Raw genomic sequence first — 16645 nt, 5'->3', positions numbered from 1 at the left:
ACATGAGTATTGTGCAGAGGAATAATATTATGACTCTTGGAAGCAAACCCTAAATTTTTATTAGAAAGTTACTCTTTTAAACCACACTTGGCTAAAGCCTTATATATTCTCCTTAATTTAGGAATCTAAACACTAAATAAGCTAAAGATTACACAAGGCCAACTAATACAATTGATTACACTTCTTTCAATCTTATTCTTGATCATCTTAATTATTTAAAACAAAAGAGTTATTATCCTTTACAATCCAAAAAAAAATATTCTGAAAAAAAATGAAGAACAGAGAACAGAAAATAAAAAAATGAAGCCATTAACAAAATTTAATGTATAATTTTAACAAACATTCACTAGGAAACTATAATCACCTAATCATTCAAATCAATGATTCAATCCAAAGTAGAGAACAATACAACATTTTGTGAGAGGGAACAGGGTTTGGAGGATGAAAATTGTTTTGAGCAAAAAATTGAAGAACGGAGAACGAAAATTAAAAAAATGAAGCCATTAACATAATTTTTAGCACAAGTTTAACAGACATTCACTAGGAAACTAAAATCACCTAATAATTCAAATCAATGATTCAATTCAAAACAGAGAATAATACAATACATGACCATAGTTAATCATTCCATAAGACAAATTTCAATTTGAGTAGCACATTAGCACTAGTAACCCCTGAAAGGATAATGATAGCAACACTAAAGAAGAAAGTTATGCAGCAGAAAAATAGAAGAGATGAGTATTGTGCGGAGGAATAATATCATGACTCTTGGAAACAAACCCTAAATTTATATTAGAAAGTTACTCCTTTAAACCACACTTGGCTAAAGCCTTATATATTCTCCTTAATTTAGGAATCTAACCCGAAAGCACTAAATAAGCTAAAGATTACACAAGGCCAACTAATACAACTTATTACACTTCTTTCAATCTTGTTCTTGATCATCTTAATTCTTTAAAACAAAAGAGTTATTCTCCTTTACAATTAAAAAAAAATTGTTCTGAAAAAAAAATGAAGAACAGAGAACAAAAAATAAAAAATGAAGCGATTAACAAAATTTTCAGCACAATTTTAACAGACATTCACCAGGAAACTAAAATCACCTAATCATTCAAATCAATTATTCAATCCAAAGAAGAGAACAATACAGAATTTCGTAAGAGGGAACAGGGTTTGGGGAAAGAAAATTGTTTTGAGTAAAAAATTGTTCTAAGCAAAAAAATGAAGAACAGAGAACGAAAATTAAAAAAAATGAAGCCATTAACATAATTTTCAGTACAATTTTAAAAGACATTCACCAGGAAACTAAAATCACATAATAATTGAAATCAATGATTCAATTCAAAGCAGAGAACAATACAGATTTGGTGAGAGGGAACAGGGTTTAGAGAACGAAAATTGTTCTGAGCAAAAAAATTGTTCTGAGAAAAAAAAGAAGAACAGATAACAAAAATTAAAAAAAATGAAGCCATGAATATTACGATGGAGGCTGCCACGCTGATCACTCCAGCATTTCCAAACAATGAAGATGGGGGCGACCTTCCAAGGAGCAAGGGCCAACGACACACACGATGTGCAGCGACGGCAATAGAAGACGGTCCGGCGTTAATGAGTGGTGGTGCTCTAGTGGATGAAGCTAACTAGAGTTCTTGCGTTACACTTAGAAGGGTTTGTCATCTGGGTTTTAAGCTGCCTTAGGGTTTTTTGGTTTAAGGTGAAGGAGGCGCGGAGTAGGTTAAGAAGACGAGAGAAAGTGACTGCTAAAATCTTGGGTGTTTTTTTGAATTCCTATCAACTTCATCTCAATCAATTGTTCGCCGTTTAGTTAATTAGCTAACGGATTTAAAATTTAAGAAATTAAGTTATCGAATTTTAGAAGCCCGTTTCTCATTATATAATTAATTTATCCTTTTATTTAATTAATTCTAAACGAAGAAATGCCTTCTGTTTAAAAAGTAAGTGACTGTAAATGCGGTGATAGATGGCAAATACATTTTTTTATCTTATCTTCAAAACAAATTTGGTTATTAGTTATATTTCAAAGGTGTTTGGAAGTCTATATAATAACTTATTTCATCTCGTATAATCATAAACTCAATAGCTCAACCATTCTTCTTTTCAAATGTTAGGAGCCAACAGTCTTCTGTGATTTTCGTTTATTTTTTTTCTCAACTACACATTCATCCAGGTACCACCATTTTTAGTGGTAGATGCTAATTTTTTCTCCAATGTGTACACTCAAATATTCATTATTCACAATCGTGCAACAAAGTAAAAATCTCGTTAATGAAATTTTTAAACTCATTTTTTTTATTTGGATGACCATTTTGGTTGTTTTATTCTATAATTTTTTGTTTTCATTTTTTCTGATTATTTTTGTTCTATTTAAGGAGAGACTATTAATTGAGGTTAAAGCCATTTTATATCATTGATCCTTTTGTGTTTTTTTTTTTTTTTTGGATTTTGATTGTTTTTTACGATATATTTTATTATTATTAAATTATTCCTCCATTATTGAAATGAATACAATATTTTTAAATTATTTGTTAATGTAAAATTTTTTAAAATGCTTCCTTGAAGCGATAAATTTTTGGAAGATTATTTTTAATTTATTAACTCTTTTGCTCATTTTTTTATATCTTTCACCTACATGAATTAGGTGAGTAATGAGTTATTTGTACATTTTTAGTCTTTTTTTATGTTATCAATTTTTTTGGTTTGTCATAACAATAAACCACATGTTTATCCAATTTCTATCTGCACTAACATTTAATGTTCCTTAGTACTTATTTTTAATTAATAGTCAACTATTAATGCATTTTGATGTTATGTGACTTATTGAATTAATATTAATGTGTACATTTTTTAATTAAAAATACAAATCCTACATAATTCTTATCTTAGTACTTAGGTAAATAATTTGTCTCAAGTTTATATGTGTATTTGTTATGTTCTACTAAATACTAGTTAGTACTCACTCCATCGAGTATATATAAAAATAAAAATAAAAAGTAAATAAGTTGTATGACATGGGAGGAGAGAATGAAGAAGATGAAGTTGCTTTTTCTCCACAGCCCATGTTGACCATGTCAGCAGCAGGTGACATCAGTGATTTACAGTTGACAAGAGATGATGATATAAAAGACCCAATAGACGATGTTTCTGATAACATCGATGATGTGGCATAATGGAAATATGAAAAACGTGTACATAAATTTATAGAGGATCTGTGTGTGTTTAATAAGTTTAACAGTGTTAATGATGTACGTAGTTTGCTGGTTACATTACTATCTGTGTTTTTGTATTTGAATTAAGTTTTTATTTCTTGTTGGTTTTCATGAATACCACCAGTTTCTCATTTCTTCCAAAGATTGTTGCTAGCAAAAGTCAGTTTTCAAGTAATTATTGTTGTCATAATCATTGTTGTTGTTCTTAATCTCCAATGAAGAAAATTATGATATCGAGTAAATTGCCTGGAATTACAATATTGTTATCATTGACCAATATAGTCAACATAAAATGGTGCTGTAACAGGAGAAATGAAAACGGAGGATTTCTCATCATGCTGTGCAGGCACAACATTCGCTAACGAAATGGCTATGGCCTCTCAATTCTCTTCATTGGAACATGCAATTACGGTTGCCAGAGATATATGGTTTTGTAAGTTAAATGTTAGGTCTTTGTTGGAGGCTATATCAGAACGATCTTGTTCTAATAAATACTTAGAAACGGCAAACGAAGCTACTGTGCAAGTTTGTTCATTAGCCATACCCTTAAAAACTTGAGTTAAACTATATTTGAATAATAAGTATTTTAAGTTGATATATGCTTACAACATTTAACCAATAATAGTTGTTACGTTCATGTTAAAATTTGTAGGAACTTCATGAATGGGGATCAATGTACGAGGAAAAATTTGGGTATGTTTTTGTGACATTTGTAGCTGGTAGGACCTCTGAAGACATACTTGCTGAATTAAAGGTTAGAAATAAATTTCTAGCATAGAAAGTGAATCACAGAGACACAATATGCTTTACAAAAAAGACCATGAACTATACATTTTATTATGATGCAGATGCGCTTTAGTAACATGCATGTTGTTGAGTTAGAGATTGCTTCAAAAGAGGAATTAAAGTATATAGAACGTTCTATTACAGAGCTTCTTAATAAGAAATCTGTCCAAACTACCGACGAAGGAGATGGTAATTGTTAATTTTGTTTTGTTTAGGTTTAAATTCCTCTTACCATAATTCCGCAAATTTTTTTTTCTTAATTACTAGGTAATGACATGGGAGTTATCATTTTCTTTTAAGTAGACTTAGGTTGTTGTTTGCATGTTCATATTTTCAGTGTGAGCTGAATATTCAGGCGAAATAGTTGATGACACTCTAGATGGTGCAGACACTGATTCAGAAGAGGATTTAGATGCTATCTCCTCCGGGGGATATGACATCTCCAGGAATGTTGAGCTCAATAAGATTCTGGAAGAAGACAATGAAACTTTATACACCCAACATAGAGAAGATGACGTACATGCTGCAAAAAGGGGCTTCGATCTGAATAAAAAGCCATGGTTTGGAGATGACTTATCAGATCCTTTATCACGTGACTGCAGTAGATTTGTGACAGAGTATTACTGGCCAGGTCAATACGATGTTGATGAAAAATTTTGACTCAATACTTGTTTGTCTACTTTAGTAATTTTGATTTTTATGCTCTATTGAACTTTGTTTTCACTTTATGAATTCAGACGTTCACTTGATTTTTTCTTTACCATTTATGCTTGAATACAAACTCAAAATGCGCTGATAGTACAAGAGAAAACTTGATTCATAAATTTGTGCACATTATTAATTTATAAATATTTTTTTAATTCATGAATTATTTTTTATGTAACACAAAATCGAAAATGTATCTAATGCATTAAGTTACAGTGTTTGAAACATGTTTTTCAAAAAAAAAAATAACGAGAACTTGAGTAGATTTAACAAGGCAATGTTCAAACAAAAAAAATTCAAGTTAAAAATATATTGCAGCAGTTGGGAGAAAACCGCAGTTAAAAAAGAGTATCTAAGTATATTTGCCAACTCGACATTTTGCGGCGGTTAAAGCAAAATCGCTGCAAAATGAGACGCTTTTAGTAGCCTCTCCCAAATCTGCCGCGGTAACAGCTGGCAGATTCTATTTAGCAGCGGTTTCTAAAATCCACCGCTATCTGCCAGTTTTCTATTTGGCAGATTCTATGCTTTCCTTTTATGCCTACCAAGTGTTTGATAAAATGCTTGGTTGGATTTTAGAGTAGATTTTGTGTTCTTAGCTTGGGTTGGTAACTTGGGTAACTTTGAGTTACTAATGTCCAAGTAATTGATAATTTTTTTTTCCATTAACTCTAGTCTTTCACTAAATTAATTAGTGAGTGGCTAGGACTTATGGACTATGATCCATTAAGCTCACTTGACTTTCCTCTAATTTTGGGGATGACAAAGTAGGAGTGGTCCTTGTAATTATCATGTTGTGGTTTGTAACAAGGATAGTGATCCTTAACCATCAACCCTTGCCAAGACCTTTTTATCATTTAAGTTTTCTTTACTTTCTTGCAATTTATTTTCTTGTCTATCAAACCCAAAATCCCAAAAAATATACACTCCATAACTAATAATGTGCACACTTCCCTGCAATTCCTTGAGAGACGATCCGAGATTTAAATACTCTTGGTTTTTATTGGGTTTGTACAAGTGACAAACAAATTAAACTTTGATTGAGGGTTGATTGTCGATTTGGATCTATACTTGCAACGCGATTCTATTGAGAAATTCTTTATCGACATTTATCCCGCATCTGGAGACATAAAAAACTGGATAAATGACACTACCACTTGGGAGTTTCAGCTTGTAGGCCACAGCTCTCACATGTTGGATAACCTTGAATGATATATTGTACTATAGAGTAGCTTAGTTCCACAATTCAAGAACAATTCTTTCCAAAAGTGACTTAAGAATAGAGGGTCTCTATCTGACACAATCGTAGCTAGGAAGCCATGATAACGCACTACCGAAGTAATAAATTTCTGAGCCACTAACTTAGCCGAAAACCCTATTTTCAAAGGAGCAATCCAAGCTATTTTACTGAAGCTGTCCAGCACTACTAAGATCGCTGTGAACCGTTGGAGTTGGGAAGTCGAGTAATAAAATCCAAACTAATGTCATCCCATGGTTTCTCCGAAATAGGGAGGGTTTGGAGGAAGCCTTGAGGTTTAGCAGTGTTGTATTTTGTGTATTGACATTCAGCGCAATGGTTGACAAACCGGGCGACATCTTGGCGCATTCCTAGCCCAAAAAATGTCTCACTCAGTCCCTTGTAAGTCTTCAAAATCCCCCCGTGCACTGCTGTCAATGCCGAGTAATAATGTGTCAAGAGAGTGTCACGCAAGTCAGCAAATTGAGGTACTCAAATCTGTCCCTTGTACAATAGTAAACCATCTTGGAATTGATAATCGGAGCCTAACTCTCCATTCTTGAAACAGTCTTGAAACTGTAACATCTCCTTTGATTCCCTATTAGCTCACAACAACTTGGGTAAGAGGTGGGATTCTACTGTGGTGAAAGCAAGGGAGACAAGGGTGAACACTCTCATCATCTTGCCTTGAGAGAGCATCTACAGCTTTATTAAATCTCCCTAGTCGATACTCAATCTCAAAATTGTACCCAAATATCTATAAGAGATAATGTTGTTGTTCTAGCAGACATAATCACTTGTGTTATGAGTTCTCTTAGTCCCTGATGGTCAATCTTGATAGGAACCTTCTTCCTAATAAATAGTGTCTCCATTTTGCCACTGCTTGAGTGACGGTATAAAGCTCCCGAATGTACACCGAAGGTTGCGACATCCGTACTCCCAACTTCTTACTAAAATACCTAATTTGATGACCCGCTTGGGATAAACCTATGCTAACCCTGGTGTTGGACGCGTCTGTTTTGATAACGAAAGGTTGGGAAAAATTGGGAAGAGCTAACACCGAAGTGTGTACCATTAACTGTTTCAAATTATTAAAAGCCTGATCAACATCCATTTTCCAATAGAATGAATTTTTCTTCAGCAATTTGGTCAGAGAAAACACTAACTGGGCATAGTTGGCAACAAACTTTCTGTAGTATCCTATGAGTCCAACGAACCCACGCAGTTGCTTCACAGTGGTTGGTGTTGGCCAGGCGACAATTGCTTCAATTTTCGAAGGATCTACCTTCACCCCTTCCCCCGAAATCACGTAACCCAAATATTCAATCTGTTGTTTGAAGAAAGTGCATTTAGACTATTTGGCAAATAATTAATGCTCTCTAAGAACTTGCAATGCTTAAACCAAGTTCAGCAGATGTAAAACCCAATTCATAGTAGCTTGGAAAGTAGATGGCGCATTTGTGAACCCAAATGGCATCCGACAAACTCATAATGTCCCATATGAGTTTCAAAGGTTGTATTATCGATATCTTCTTCCCCCATTCGGATTTGGTAATAACCACTCCTAAGATCAATTTTTGAAAAAAATTCAGCCCCATGTAGTTCATCTAAAATTTCATCAATGGTTGGGATTGAGAACTTATCTTTTACAGTAATTGTGTTCAAGGCACGATAGTCGATACAAAATCTCTAGCCTCTATCTTTCTTCTTCACATGTAAGACTGGACTTGAAAAAACACTTTGGCTATCTCTAATTACTCCAGTTTGTAATATTTCAGCCACTAAATATTCCATTTCTTCTTTTTGAAAGTGAGGGTACTTGTATGGCCTTATGCTGACTAGTACGGCACCTGGCAGTAGATGAATTGGTTGATCAACAGCGTGCTGCAACAGTAATTGGGTGGGTTATGCAAAAATGTCAAAAAAATCCTCAAGCATTTCTTGAACATCCCCACCAACTACTTCTGAAATTGGGGATGCTGTTGAATTTATCGTCTCCAGTTGGAATAAAGAGGCAATGTTGCCATTGCCATTGAGCTTCTTCAATTCTTTGAAATTCAATTCAGTGTCCTTAATAGCCTCTCTCCTTTGAAAGTGATCCATTTTCCCAAAACTTTGAACTTCATAAACAGTTCCAAGTAATTGATTTTGATAGTTTCGAACCGCATCATCTAATGTACACCCAACACAACATCAACACCTTTTATATCCAGCATATAAGTATCCAATTTGAAACTATATCCTTGTACCAACAGAGAAAAATCATTCCATTTCGTAGTGCAATTAATAGAATCCCCATTGCCTACCATTACCTGAAGCATTGGGGGTGGGGTGAGGTTTAGGTTCAGTTTCTTAGCTATTGACCTTTTGATAAAATTGTGGGTACTGTCACTGTCGATCAGGATTAGCAGTGGCCAATTGTTGTGCATTCCTTTCACCCTTAAAGTTTCTGGGTGAAATTTTCCTTCTAAAGCATTTAGACTGATGCCTTTCCTCCGTATTCTCTTCATCCTCCGAATCCGACTCGGCTTCCCCTTCCAAAACTGGCGGTGACCCGTGCAACAATTCATGGAGTTCCTCCTCTCCCGCAAGAAGCTAGTAAGAGACCTTATGACAGTACCCTTATGTATAACCTTCATCATAGTAGTAGCACAACCCCTTCTTCCTTCGAGCTCGAATGTCCACACTTGTTAACTTTTTTAATGTTGGTGGTGGTGGTGTTGGCGTACTAGGTATTGGACAAGTATTGGAAGCTGCTAAACTTGTGATGGGGAGAGGCGCTGAAGAGATGAGCTTGGATGGGTTGAGGGTCCGAATAGGTGTGAACCAGGACGGGTTGTGGGGTCATTGGACTTTGTTCCACTGCAAGTTAGGCCCAAGGTAGAAGCATTCTTCTGCTCATGCAGCTTGGCGATAGATACTGCCTGGACATATGAAGTGGGCTGGACTAAAAGCAATTCAGACTTCAACTGATTGTGAAGCCCAGTCATAAAGAGGGAGATGATCCACTCTTCACTTACCCATTGACTCAGTTGGTCAATTCTTCGAATTGGTTCTGGTACTCTTCCACTGAACCATTCTGCTTCAGCTCCTTGAGGGAGGTGTGGGGATCGTAGAAGATATTCTTTCCAAACTTGACCTCCATAGCGTCCAAAAATGTGTCCCGGTTGTAGGTGATGTTGTTGTTAATTTCCCACCGATACCATGCATAAGCCGCACCTACAAGGTGGAACGATAATACTTGGATCTTCTATTCCATTGATATTTCGAACGTTTCCAAGTTTTGGCGAGCATGGAACACCCAATCTTCAACACCATGGCTGTCAAACATAGGAAGATAAGCAATTTTCACCTTCATCCAAGGCCACGATTGCTCAACTCCCAGGCTAACCAAACCAGGACTAGCACCACCATCCGTGGCATCGTCCCCAACGAGGATGTAATCAGTGTTCTTCTATTTCAACTTATGAGTCTCACGCAACATTTTCTTAATAGAATGAAAAGATGAATTCATGCTTGTGAGTCGGCTTTGTGTGTTTGCAATCCGCTCATTTGCCTCTATGAGACCGCGACTGAGTGTGGTGATCTGTTGCTTGTTGGATAGGGTGAGTTCCTCTAGTCTGTTCAAATGAGTCCCATTTGCCATGGCTCCAATCTACTCTATCTCAATGAAAGCACCAATTAATAAGCAACTACACAGCAAGTAAACAATTATCACAGTAATAAAGAGAAGAAGAATGTATGAGTTAGAGTAAGAAGCAATGAAATAGTGACAGCAACCCTGAACATAGGGAGCCCTGCACTAAGAATTCATAAGCATTATCAATGGTTATCTTTCATCTACTAGCAATTCCCTTTTAACAACCCATTTTTTCAATCCGTTGTAAATAAATATGAGTCAGCACTAGCTAAATATCACCTGTGACGCACAACACTTACACTCTACAGTCTTCCATCTACACAGGTGATTTTTTCACTCTCCTGCTAATTAGATCATCCTTCTTATTGGGTTCTTCCAGCCCATTTTCTTTATCCTCTTGGGCCTCGCTATTTATGTTTGTATCACTCGCTGTAATTCAATCCAATGTCCTTGAATATCTTCTTTATCCAAATAGATTTACGAGTTGCTTATGCAAGAATTCTATACTCTGCCTCTGCTGATGATGATACTGTTGTTATTTATTTCTTATTCTTCCAAGAGACAATTGAACTTCCTTGAATCTGGACAAACAGCACAGTCTGACTCACTAAAACCTATAGCACGCAAATTAAATTAAATAGGGAAGAACAATTTCTTTGTTAGTGTTGATTTAATGTACCTCAAGCTCCTATGAGCATCATAACCCTAAGATGCAGGGTAGTTGGTTTGTCCAAAAACTGACTTAGCTTTTTGATTGTAAAACTAGTATCAGGTTTGGTGTTTGTAAGTGTTACTTGACATATAAGTTTTGGACAAAGTTTTGAACAGTTTTAACTAATTCATTCCCTTTTGGGTAGGTAGCTAGTTAGGCAGTTAGGTGACATCTATTTAATAATAGTGATAAGCATTGTAATAATGTAGTTCAACCGTTTGAGCTAAATTAGTTAAGCTTATTCACATTGTAAATCTAGGAATTACTCCTAAGCGTAATTTAGAACAAGGGGATAATGAAAGTTAACATAATAAGATCAAATCAAATGAGATATATAAAATAATAACTAAGTTCTATATCTTAATTTCCACATCATTAACATTATTTTCTTTGGAGTATATATAGGTTAATTAATTAATAATTAGGCCGGCCTATTCTTATTATTAGCCTTAGGCTAACCTTTTTATCGATGATTGATTCAAATTCACAAAAGGAAAATGACTTGAGTGATAGAGTAGATAAAAATCAGACGTATATATTGTTTCTTTCGTGAATTTAAAGATGATATGATTGAGTTCCTTTTTTTCTTCGTTTAAGCTAATTGTTTCAATCACCGGATTTTATTATTAAGAATTAGATTAATCTTAAAGAAGATATATATTAGATCTCCCACCAAAACTTTTTATAATGCTTATTTTAAAATAAAAAGACTTTTAGAATGTTACTTTACATTAAAAAAAAAAAAAAAAGTTTATTGATAGCTAGATACAAGCTTACATTTAAATAAACAAAACAACACGACTGAATTTTTATTATTCTTTCTCTCTAATGACAAACAACACCACTGAATTTTTTATTTAATTTAATGCACTATCACAGGTCACTACCATGCATTATTGTTTGTCTCCATCAAATCTTCTCTGAGGCTTTTTACTAGTTCATCCATTGTCATGCTGAATTTGCCACCATTATCCATCTGCATCATACCTAATACTTTTAGAATTTGGAATTTATGCATTAATTAATTTTGCATTTAAGCTTTGATGATGAGAAAAACACCAGTTGTAGTAATGAAAGAGAATCCTGAAAAAGGGTACAAATTTAAATATAAAATTCTCTAAATAAACCAATCATCATAATATAACAGGGACAAAAGAAAATTGAATTAAAATAATGAAAGAGAGAGAGAAAAAAGTGGAATTGGGGGACAATAATTATGCTAGTTATAGACAATAAATTGTGTTGGTATTGTAAATAGGAAAAGTTTAGGGCTAGCAACTTTTTCAAATTCTGACCAGCATGTAACCAGCAAAGAAAAGTGAATCATTGGATAAAATTTCACACCAATTTCACACCATTAAAATTATCATTGATGACTATTTGATGGCTACAAATCCCAAAAATTGCTGGCCCCTAACACTCCTCTTGTAAATATATATACACATATTTAAATCTATATATATTTTTTATGTTTAGATAAATTTTGAAAATAGTCAAAATATTTTAAAAATAAAAATCTATTTTCAACCTTTTTATTCTACAACATAAAAAAATCAAAATGTAAACAATTTATTTAAAAAAAAAAACATATGATACCACTAATCACTTCTCCAAAATGAAATATAGATAATATTATAAAAAATATTTTAGGCATTCTAATAATAGCAGTGTTCTACTTATTTTAGTCTTTAATTTCAATTATATATAAATTTTACGATTGAAATCAACGATTACAGCTACTGAAATATCGGTATTTTTTGAATGTTTAAAAATTTCCAATATTATGCACCCAATTATACCAACATAAATAAGATAGAAAATTGAGCTATTTCATACCTCAGCAACAATGGTAATTATTACGAGAGTAGAAGTCCCAAATGGTAACACACTGTTACTTGCTATAGAGAGATGAAGCTTGTCAAGAAAGGCATGTATTTTGAGCATTATTATGTTGTTTTTTTGCTTCTCACATTGGATTCTAATGAGAACTTCTTTTTCCATGACTTTTGCTTCAATCTCAAGTGATAATTCATTATAAATACCACCACCATTGTTATTATCTGATGTTATTTCATAGCTGATTGTGCTTTTATCTGTTGATGATGAGTCTTGAGATCTTCCTATGAATATTGCTGAATCTACTCTTCTATCTTTGATTTGGTTCTCCAACTCTTTAACTCGATCTTGAAGAACTTTTATGTAACTTAGAGATTCACGAATTACATGAGCTTTGTCCATCTAATCATAACCAAACTTTATAAATTATCAAATGTTTTTTTATTAGAGTTTATCTATTTTATATCCTAAAAAACACATGTTAAATTTATAAATTAAAAAAAATTATTAAAAATATAAAAAATTTAAGTTTTTAGTGTATTTATTTTATATTTATTAAATAAAAATATTTAAAAATTTTCACTAATAATAAACCTATCATGTATCCTAAACACTAGGGTCACATAATAACTAAACACTTTTTATTATTATCATAGTGTATGTGTGATGGGAGAAGATATTCTAAATAAGAATATCATCAAACTTTTTTCTTGTATTTATATTTGATCTCTGAGTTTTATAATCCTCAACCACATTAGTCCTATTATCAAATATCAAATTAAATTTTATATCATAATTTGGTACTCGCCATTACAAAAAGAATTTAATAATAATATGACTACAGATAAAAACACATTATCACTGTTATTATTATTATAAAAATATTTTTTTTTTTTTTGTAATTTTTAAGATGATCGAACACTTTAAATAACAAATTTAAAATGTATAACAAGGAAAATGCTATATAATACTCTGAGTTAGAGAAAGAATGAGTATAATCATATATTATATATTACTGTCCTATATAATATAATTATACTCTATGTATATCAAAATTAGCTGTTAATTATCAAGTATTAGCTATTTTGACATCTCATAAAATTCTTTTATTATATTATTATAAATAAAATTTTATTATTAGTCTATTGTAGATTTCAACATTCTACAACATTAAATTTGATTATTCTAGTAATAATTATTTAACTAAAAAAATATGTAAATTAATATATAAAAATATACATAAATATATTATTGTAACTGATTTTTTGTGCGTAACTTTTTGATTGCCCTAACAAAAATATAATATACGGTAAATAATAATATTAATAGTTGACATACATGTCTTGAGAATAATAAATTAGTAATAAACTAATTAAGAGAAAAAAAAAAGTGAAATAATAATGAAGAACACTAACCTTCTTCAAGCCAGGTATAGTAGCTGAAAGTTGGATGATGCTTCTTGTTAGGTCTTGCCTCCTTTTCCTCTCAGCTATTATGTGATCTGCTGTCTTTCCTTTGCGCTTTTTTGTTGTTGCATCTTCATCATTTTTACTCATACTTGCTTCAAATAATTCGAACCCATCATCACTTCTACTTCTTCCTTTAAATGAATTAGGCTCAAATGATAATAGATAGGTAGAAGAAGGAATAGAATTGGAGCTTTTACTTTTTTGCACTCTTGTGTCTTCAAATGATACACTACTATTATTGTTATTGGGGCTTGTGTCACAATTATTAGGATCATTATTATTATTGTTATTATTATTGGGGGAAGAATAATAATAATAATGTTCGCTACTTTCTGGTGATGAGAAATCTGGTCGGCCATTAAAGATTTTCATTAGGAACTCTTGCTCTTCATTCAATGAGTAGTTGTTCATGATGATCATATCATCATTTTCTTCTTCTTCCATTCCCTGGATTAAAAAAATAAAAAAATAAAAAGAAGAAATATATATATACAAAGGACAATAATTTGTTCATTAAGATAACTGATGATATATATGCTAGCTCATGATGATAATTAAAGGAATATGATGATATAAGATATGATCATATGAGTGTGATAAAATACCAGATGTCGAGAAATCCAACTCTTGAATAAATTCTCCATTCTGCAGTTGTTGATGAAATTAATGTGCCCAATGAAACTTATATAGAGAAATCTAATTTCCATTATTGGAGGTTTGAGAAATAATAAAAATATTTAGTTAACTTGTATCGCATATTTCAAGAGTATAATAATAGAATTTATTTTTAATTTTTTGTTGTATTTAATTAGAAATAATATGAAGAAAAAGGAGGAAACTACCAAAATGGATGCTAATCATAAATAAGTTCTTGAAAAATTTAGAAATACGACAAAAAAGTTAGATATTAAATATATATTTTAAATAATGACATTAGAGATCAAAATTTGATGTAAATTTTTATAATTATTATTAAAAAAATAATATTTTTTTATCCTTAAAATTATTTGATAATTTTTATCAAGTAATTTTTTTTTAATTTTTTATTATGAATGGCCACATTGTTTTAAAAAATAAAAAGAAAAATCTAGAGATCAAAATTTATTTTAATTTTTTTGTACCATTTAAATATTTTCACAAAAGATTAATTCAATTGGATAAGTTATTTATTAAATATAAAAGCTTTTTGGTTAAAAAAATAATATTTATTAATTTTTTTTATCGTATTTTCAAATCATTTATAGTTAGTGCCAATAACATCTTTCATAAACTTTTTTATATATTTTTAATAAAATATTTATTTAGTGTTCCTAATTAAAATGTGCATTTAAGACCCGTGTTAGTAAGATCCATAATAAAAAAATCATCCAATAATTAATTATTAAAAATTTTGTATATGTAGAAGTTAATTACTGGTTGATTTTTATTAACTTCCCATATTTATCCTTTTGGTTAATACCAAAAGCGAATAAAATTAAAATAATTCGTGACAATAATAAAAATTTTAATTTGAATAAAAAGTAAGAAAATTGAAATGTTTAAATACGGATTAAGCAAGTATAGGAAGATTATGCTTTACTCAAAGTGCTTCTAAAGATGATAGAATGACAACAAAATTTTTTCAGAGGTATTGGGATATTGTTGGAGCAGATATTTATAAGGCTGTTTGTAGTTTTTTTATTTGGAGGAGGAAGAATTTTAAAGAAGTTTAATCACACTCAAATTTGTCTGATCCCCAAGACTGCTGATACTAGTTACATGAATTAGGTAAGGCCGATTAGCCTGTTTACAGTTATGTATAAAATTATCTCCAAAGTTCTGGTCCACGGACTATAAGGGTATATGCATTTTTTAGTGAGTCCTAATCAAAGTGCTTTTATTAAAGGACGTTTGATTTTTGACAATATTCTTATAGCACATGAATGTATGTATTATTTAAAAACTAAGAAGACTGATTTTGAGACTGAAATGGCTATCAAATTAGACATGAGTAAAGCATACGACAGAGTTGAATGGAGGTTTTTGTAGTTCATTATAGACAAATTTAGTTTTGGAACAAGGTGGATTGACTGGATTTGTGAACTTGTTTCAACTGTTTCTTATTCTGTTATTGTGGAAGGACAATCCTTTGACTATTTTAAGCCAAAAAGAGGTATCCGACAGGGTGACCCTCTTTCCCCCTATTTTTTTCTATTTTGTGCAGAAAGACTCTCCTTTTTGCTACACAAAGTAGAGCAAAATAGACAAGTTCCAGGTATTCAAGTTAATCGACGGTACCCTGTCATTAATCACCTATTATTTGCGGATGATTCCATTATTTTTTGTAAAATTTTAGAGGATAACTGTGACAACATTTTTAATTTGCTGAACTCATATGAAGGGTACAGTGGTCAACAAATCAACTTGGATAAATCAGCGGTATTTTTTAGTAATAACACTCCTCCCCACGTTTGAGTTCAAGTGGCAGGCAAACTAAATATCCACCATATTGGAGCTCAGGACAAATATTTGGGCTTCCTTCTCTTATTCACAAGTCTAAAAGAAAAATCTTTAGTGAAATTAAGGAGAAGGTAAGGAAGAAGGTTAACGAATAGCAACGAAATTTATTATCAACAGGAGGCAAGCAGGTTTTGTTAAGAGTAGTTGGTGAGGCAGTGCCAATTTATACACTCTCTTGTTTTAAATTACCGGACACTCTACTATCTGAAATTCACAGTATTTTAACAAATTTTTGGTGGGGTCAAAGAGGTAATGAAAGACGTATGGCTTGGATCAGCTGAAACCAATGACAAGGCCAAAAAGGGAGGAAAGTCTTGGGTTTAAAGATCTTAGAGCCCAAAACCTAGCTTTACTAGGCAAACAGTTTTGGCGAATCACAACAAAACCTCAATCTATTCTAGCTCAGATGTACAGGGGAAAGTACTATAGATATAGCAATTCAATGAATGCTGAAGCAGGAAACTCACCTTCGTGGGGATGGCGGAGTATGTTGGAGGGCAGAAAGGTTGTTGAGAAAGGACTCAATTGGAGAGT

The 16645-nt window shown here is 32.2% G+C and overlaps 1 protein-coding gene across 2 annotated transcripts; it reads right to left on the bottom strand.

The window, feature by feature from the left end:
* Window positions 1–10969: 10969 nt before the first annotated feature.
* On the bottom strand, window positions 10970–14329 carry LOC107638103 (uncharacterized). Of its 2 annotated transcripts, none has more exons than XM_021121933.2 (4): window positions 14218–14329; window positions 13559–14059; window positions 12144–12545; window positions 10970–11390 (listed from the first exon to the last, which is right to left on the bottom strand). In XM_021121933.2, exons 1-4 carry the CDS (start codon window positions 14317–14319, stop codon window positions 11325–11327), a joined length of 1071 nt encoding a protein of 356 aa, XP_020977592.1. In that variant the 5' UTR covers window positions 14320–14329; the 3' UTR covers window positions 10970–11324. The 2 variants fall into 2 exon arrangements, with proteins under 2 accessions (XP_020977592.1, XP_016196762.2); XM_016341276.3 differs by having other exon boundaries at window positions 10970–11283.
* Window positions 14330–16645: the final 2316 nt, after the last annotated feature.

The sequence above is a fragment of the Arachis ipaensis genome, chromosome B4 (assembly GCF_059453495.1).
Source record: "Arachis ipaensis isolate K30076 ecotype BB chromosome B4, ASM5945349v1, whole genome shotgun sequence".
NCBI classification, from domain to species: Eukaryota; Viridiplantae; Streptophyta; class Magnoliopsida; order Fabales; family Fabaceae; genus Arachis; species Arachis ipaensis.
The sequence above is the reverse complement of the archived record's forward strand: the minus strand, read 5'-3'. Positions and strand labels throughout refer to the sequence as shown.

Coding starts and splice junctions, on each gene's coding strand:
- LOC107638103 (XM_016341276.3), bottom strand. CDS start 14,319: ATGGAAATTAGATTTCTCTATATAAGTTTCATTGGGCACATTAATTTC. Junction 12,546..13,558: donor CTATACCTGGCTTGAAGAAG/GTTAGTGTTCTT, acceptor GGTTATGATTAG/ATGGACAAAGCTCATGTAAT. Junction 11,284..12,143: donor TAATTACCATTGTTGCTGAG/GTATGAAATAGC, acceptor GGTATGATGCAG/ATGGATAATGGTGGCAAATT.